Source organism: Papio anubis, chromosome 18, assembly GCF_008728515.1.
Source record: "Papio anubis isolate 15944 chromosome 18, Panubis1.0, whole genome shotgun sequence".
Taxonomy (NCBI): Eukaryota; Metazoa; Chordata; class Mammalia; order Primates; family Cercopithecidae; genus Papio; species Papio anubis.
Genome location: NC_044993.1, coordinates 33,121,387 through 33,127,862, shown reverse-complemented (window position 1 = coordinate 33,127,862; position 6,476 = coordinate 33,121,387). Strand labels below are relative to the sequence as shown.

Below are 6,476 nucleotides of genomic sequence, written 5' to 3'. Positions count from 1 at the left end.
GTCTTGTTCTGTTGCCTAGCCTGGAGTGCAGTGGCACAATCTTGGCTAGCCTCTATATCCTGGACTTAAGCAATCTTCCTATCTCAGCCTACAGAGTGACTGGGACCACAGGTGTATGGCATCACGCCATCTAATTTTTGTATTTTTTGTAGAGACGGGGTTTCTCCATATTGCCCAGGCTTGCCTCAAACTCCTGGGCTCAAACAACCTTCCCATCTCTGCCTCCCAAAGGGCTGGCATTACAGGCATGCGCCACTGTGTCCGGCCCACTCTCTCATTTAATCCCTGCATTGAGAATAATCTCCTTTCTACAAATGAGGCACTAGATGCTCAGAGAGTTTGGGTGACTTGCCCAAACCACACAGCCAGTAAGTGGTGGAGTGGGCTGTGAACTAGGACTGCTTGGCAACTAAAACTATGCCCTAGGTGTAGGCTGCCTCCTGAAATCGCTTCACAGGGAAGCAGCAGGTAAGTGTGGTCCTGACTTCTAGGCAAGGAGACTCATCTTCTTCCTTGACTGAACATCGAATAGCATCCCCCCCACAAATAGAGGGACTAACTTGTCATTAATAAGACATCCAGGGACTCTTTCCTTTCTAAGGAACATCACCACGCTCAGCAAGCTGCACAATCTGCCATAGCTGTGTTCTGAGAACTTCTGTTAATAAACTAATATTAATTACGGAGATGATGAAATCAAAATGAAAATTCCAAAATAACTTTACCTGCAACCCATGCTGACACTGCATCTTGCCGGGAGTATCTGGTTCGAAGTAGTCAAGGGCTGGAGCTTGAAAAAGGAACAAACTCAACCTGAATTTGGGAGGAATTTCCAAAGATTCAGAGCCAACTCCCAACAGGGAGCTCTCAGGGTTCAGCGAGTGTCCTGAGTGTGCTGTCTGTGACGCTGGCTAGGCCAAGCCTGATGGTTCCTCATGAGAATGTCGTGGACTGTGTCTGCTGTCTCCAGTCTGCAATGCAAATCATCCATGAACAAATGTGCAGAATTTCTAAATCTTCCATTTTTCTGTTATTTCTGTATGTACTTATTGATTTTTTTGTGTAACATGTAAAAAATGGGTTCCGTATTTTGTGTTTCATTATCTTCATAATTAATATTACTTTATTTACAAAGGTGTAGGTCTGGGCTGGGTAGGAAATGAAAACTGTCCCTTCACCAGGGAGTTTGAGAAGCCCCGTGTAGGATTCAAGCAACGCAGGCATTGGAATCTACCTCCTGTGGTCACTTTCAATCCCAAAATCTGCTGAGAAACTGAATTTGGGCAGGGAAACCTGAGAATAACCATGAGGAATGGAGAAGTCCCTGTGCCACATTTAACATGATTTGAGCTGATCGTGTACGTTGCCTGTCCCCATATGATCTGGCACAGTGCAGGTGCATTTTGTGGAAGATAAAGCTCAGTGAGTTAGCAGGGCTTGCCTGAAGGTGCTCAGACTGTTAGAGGCTCACATTTCCATCCAGAGACCAGTCTCTTAAACTCCCAGTTCAATCTTCTACCCCAGTCCCTTATTCCAAAAAACACACAGGAACCAGAACCAGAATCAAGTCTAAGTGTTTAATTATGATTCACATGTTTCACAGGAAAAGGAATGCAGCAAATGGGTCAAGGTTGTGTCAAAAAAGCAAAAAATCCTGGATTTTACTAATCAATCTATATTTGGGAGCAGGGTCGTCCCAGCATCAGGCGCAGCAGCTGCACTTGTCCAACACCCCTTTGCAGATGCAGCCCTGGGCACACTTGGCACAGCCCACAGGGCAGCAGGAGCAGCAGCCTGAGGAGGAAGGGAGAGTGAGAGGTCACAGCAGAGTCGACCAGAGACCTCCCTGCCCGAACAGAGGCCTGTCTCCATCCCTGCCTCCAGACCCTGAGGACCCTTAGTTGAGGATGGCATGGTTTTGTCAGGAGACAACTGGTGCCACTGGGGTGGGTCTTCCTATGAGAAAGCTTCCCCACCCCACATAAGCCCTGGAAAGGCCAGAAGACTAGACAGGCAGTGATGGCCTACAGGGACAAAGGAAGGCCAGTTCCTGAGAAGCATGCACTCAGGGCCAGCCTTGGGTTACCTCCCAACCTTAGCCACAGCCCCAGATTCCTGGAGATGGCCCCGCACTCACTCTTCTTGCAGGAGGTGCATTTGCACTCTTTGCACTTGCAGGAGCCAGGGCAGGTGCAGGAGACACCTGCAAGGAGAGAAAAAGCCACGCAGGGGTGAATGAGATGCAGAAGGTGCAGCAGTGGGTCAATAATTGTCCGGTTCCCCCTCCTCTGTGCAGGCCCAGCCCTCAGAGCTGCTTTCCCACTAAGAGCACAGGAAGAGAAGCGCCATGTCCTCTCCCTTCATGCTGGGAAAACCAAGCACCCGCCTATTTGTATTCCAAAGGAAAGTCCCAGGCTCCTATATGGCCCAGGAAGACTGCGACTTCGACTTTCTGTCCTGAACCCAGAAGAGGCAATGTCCCCTCCCACCCAATGCTTCCATTCCAATCCAGCTGCTAAGAGTCAAGTTCGAGAACTGGGGCTTAGCCAGCAGCCCTGTGACCAACCGGGTGACATGGAGCAGGACAGCCTTGAGCCTCAGGACCCTCAACTCTGACACAGATGCACAGGGAGGAGGGACATGCTCTCAGGAGCTTGGCCAAAGGAAAGCACTGGACGAATAAAGGAGTCCTCTTCAGCTCAGATCACAAAATAAGACCTCCTCAAACCCAGGGACACTCTCCATGATGTCTGAGAATTCGGCATCCCAATGCGCAGAACCCGGGCGCCCCTTACCAGAGGCGCAGGAGCAGTTGGGGTCCATTGCAACAGGAGGCAAGAGTGGAGTTCCGAAGCCAGAAGAGAAGAGGCAGTGGTGGACGTGGAAGGCGTGGTGGAGCCCAACAGCCAGCGGCTGTATTTATAGTCAAGAAAGGCGGCCGGGCGCAGACGCCCCGCCCCGCCCTTGCACCCGCCCCGCCGAGTCAGCACCGCCAGCTGTCCTGGGCTGGGCTGTGCGCAGCAGATGGGCCAGGTGCAAGTTCCTTGAGCGCAGCTGGGTGCACACCGCAGGATCGCCCCTTTCGCAATGGCTCGCGAGGGAGGCGCTGGGCACCCGAGTGCGCGGCTTCTCTCACCCTGGGGGGCCTTCCAGCTTCCCTGAAGTTGCCTACTACACCCGCCCCTTGGCGTTTCGACTACCCCAGTATTCTGGATTTCCCCCCACCCCCACCAACGCCCAGGTCTCAAGTCGATAGCTAAGTCTTTCCTGGAGTCGAGGGCAATCCCAGTCTTGTTCTCCACTTTCTGGATCTGACAAAGCAAGGAGCACAGCAAGGCAGTAGTGTGCAAAGGCAGGCCAAGGGTGCAAACTTCACATCTCTGGCCTTATCTGCCCTGTCCCTGTTCTTACCTCAGTCCTTTGGCCACATTTCTCCTGTGCACAGCAACACAGAAGACATAGGGCTCTGCCTCTCTCTCTTCCATTCTCCACTCTTGAGGGGCTGAATGGGCCACATTTGTCCAGGTCCTCCTTTGCATAAATCTCTCCAGGGTCTCCCCACAGCCTAGCCAGGTACCCCACTACAGGATGGCAGTTTTGAATGTGTGAGATGTCCCCAGAAGAGGGATCATTGAAGGTGATATGAAGATCCTGCATTAAATTAGAAAGCAAGAGAGCTGCTTATTTTTCCTTCCATATTCCTATTACTCTACATTACACGGGTCCGTGTTTGACCGTTTAGTCACTTTCTATCTTTGAACTCTCACAGCAACCCTAAACGGACGTGAGTTCTATTCGTGAACCCGTATTCCAAATCTGGACAATGACAATACCAGGAGTTCAAGCCACTAGCCCAGGGTCAGAGGGCTGGGAAGTGGCACTGCTTGGTGTGAATCCTGTCAGCTTCTCAAGGGAGAGAGTTCAGTGATGAAGCTTCCCCATGGCCCAGGTATGTTTATCTCTTCACTGATTGAAATCTTTAAACAAAACCACCATCAAGGTCAGTCCTAGAAGCAAAACAGAGACATAGAGGGATATGAATAAGTATACTTTGATGGGAGGGAGACAGGGCCTTGTGTCTTCGGAGTAGCTGTGCACAGGAGAAACCTGGTGGAAGAACTGAGGAGGGGAAGGGGAAAGGGACAGGCAATGCCAGAGATCCGAAGGTCGCATCCTCCGCCTGTCCTTTGCACACTACTCCCTTGCTATGCTCCCTGCTCCCGCCAATCCAGACAGTTGAACAAGAGACTGGGGTTGCAAGGCTTAACTGTTGGCAAAGGGGTGGACAGGCCTCGGGGTGTGGGGCGCAGGTCAGGGTCTGGGGCCATGCAGAACGCCAAGGGTGGGGGAGTAGCAGGTAATCTCAAGGAACTGGGCAGACTCGGCAGGGTGAAAGAAGCAGCTAATCCGGGTGCACAACGCCTCCCGCGCGAGCCAGTGCAAAAGGCGGAGGCCGGCGGTGTGTACAGACCTGCACTCAGGGTGCTTTGCGCCCGGCACCTCTGCTGCACACAGCCCAGCCCAGGACTACTGGCGGCTTGGACTCAGCCGGTCGGGTGCAAGGGCGGGGCGGGGTCTCTGCTCCCGGCGCCTACCCCTGACTACAAAAGGAGCCGCCAACTGTTACGCTTCACCACACCTTCCACGTGTTCCACTCCCTCTTCCCTTCTCGCCTGGGAACTCCAGTCTCGCTTCGGGTTGCAATGGACCCCAAATGCTCCTGCGCCGCTGGTAAGGGACGCCCGGGTTCTGTGCCTTGGAATGCCAAATTCCCAGACACCACAGAGAGTGTCCCTGGTTTGAGGAGGTCGCGTTTTGCGATCTGAGCTGAAGGTGACTCCTTTATTCTTCTTTTGAGAAAGATTCTTCCTATTCTTTTCTCTTGGCCAAGCTCCTGAGAGCGTTGCCCTCCTCCCTGTGCCTCTGTGTCAGAGTTGAGGGTCTTGAGACTCAAGGCTGTCCTGCTCCACATCACCGGGTTGGTCAGGAGACTGCTCTAACCAGGCTCTGAGCCGCCGGATTGGATGGGAGGCATTGGATAGGAGGGGACATTGCCTCTTCGGGGTTCTTGACAGAATGTGGAAGTTGTAGTCTTCCCGGGCTGTGCCTGGAGCCTGGGACTTTCCTTTTGAATAAAACCAGTAGGGTGTTTGGCCTTCCCAGCATGAAGGAGTTTCTCTTCCTCTGCTGAGTGGGAAAGGAGCTCTGAGGGCTGGCCCTGCACAGACGAAGGGACACTGGACACTCATTGACCCACTGCTGTACCTTCTGCATCTCACTCACCTTCCACTGGCTTTTGCTCTTCCTTGCAGGTGTCTCCTGTGCCTGCCCTGGTTCCTGCAAGTGCAAAGAGTGCAAATGCACCTCCTGCAAGAAGAGTGAGTGCGGGGCCATCTCCAGGAATCTGGGGCTGTGGCTAAGGTTGGGAGGGAACCCAAGGTTGGCCCTGAGTGTGTGCTTCTGGGGAACTGGCCTTCCTTTGTCCCCCTAGGCCATGACTGCCTTTCCAGTCTTCTGCCCTGTCCAGGGCTCCTGTGGGACTGGGCAGTCTCTCATAGGAAGACTCACCTCAACATCCACCACTTGTCTCCTGACAAAGCCACACCATCCTGATCCTCGGGGGCTGGGGTCTGACCTCGAGTTAGGCCTGCTGTTGGGACAGGGAGCTCCCTGGTCAAGTCTGCTGCGACCTCTGTCTCCCTTTTTCCCCAGGCTGCTGCTCCTGCTGCCCCCTGGGCTGTGCCAAGTGTTCCCAGGGCTGTATCTGCAAAGGGGCGTCAGAGAAGTGCAGCTGCTGCGCCTGATGTGGGGACTGCCCTGCTGTCAGATGAAAACAGAATGACACGTAAAATCCAGGATTTTGTTTTCTACAACTGCGACCCATTTGCTACACTCCTTTTGTCTGTGAAATATGTGAATAATAATTAAACACAGACTTGATTCTGGTTCTGGTTCCTGTTGTATTTTTTGGAATAAGGGACTGGGGTGGGAGATTGAACTGGGAGTTTGGAGACTGGGCTCGGGATGGAAATGTGAGCCTCTAACAGTCTGAGTGCCCCCAGGCAAGCCCCAGTTATCACAGACCTCCATCTTCTTAAAAATGCACACCTGCACTGTGCGGATCAATGCTTCCCTTCTTGAGGAGAATGGAGAGCCACTGCTGATCAGCTCAATCCATGTTAAATGTGCTGGGGACTTCTCATTTCCTCTGAAATTTATTCTCAGGTTTCCCAAACAGTTCAGTTCTTCCAGCAGATTTGGGCTTGAAAGTGACCACACAGTGGGTGGATTCCAATGCTGAGGTTGCTTGAATCCTACCTGGCAGGGGGCTACTCACACTCCATGAAAGGGCAGTTTCATTTCTACTCCATCCCAGATCTCCATTTTACATAAATAAAATAATATTAATTGAAGAATGGCCAAACTAAAATATAGAACCCATTTTATTTACATTTACACACAAAATAACTCAATAA

At 52.1% G+C, this 6,476-nt stretch overlaps 2 protein-coding genes across 2 annotated transcripts; one reads left to right on the top strand and one right to left on the bottom strand.

The window, feature by feature from the left end:
- Nucleotides 1-1,563: 1,563 nt before the first annotated feature.
- Nucleotides 1,564-2,931, bottom strand: LOC101025026 (metallothionein-2). The gene is made up of 3 exons (XM_003919434.4): nucleotides 2,796-2,931; nucleotides 2,138-2,203; nucleotides 1,564-1,794 (listed from the first exon to the last, which is right to left on the bottom strand). The coding sequence occupies exons 1-3, from the start codon at nucleotides 2,821-2,823 to the stop codon at nucleotides 1,703-1,705; spliced, it is 186 nt and encodes a 61-aa protein (XP_003919483.2). The 5' UTR covers nucleotides 2,824-2,931; the 3' UTR covers nucleotides 1,564-1,702.
- Nucleotides 2,932-4,565: 1,634 nt separating this feature from the next.
- Nucleotides 4,566-5,945, top strand: LOC101024682 (metallothionein-2-like). Its single transcript, XM_009196485.4, has 3 exons — nucleotides 4,566-4,731; nucleotides 5,313-5,378; nucleotides 5,713-5,945. The coding sequence occupies exons 1-3, from the start codon at nucleotides 4,704-4,706 to the stop codon at nucleotides 5,802-5,804; spliced, it is 186 nt and encodes a 61-aa protein (XP_009194749.1). The 5' UTR covers nucleotides 4,566-4,703; the 3' UTR covers nucleotides 5,805-5,945.
- Nucleotides 5,946-6,476: the final 531 nt, after the last annotated feature.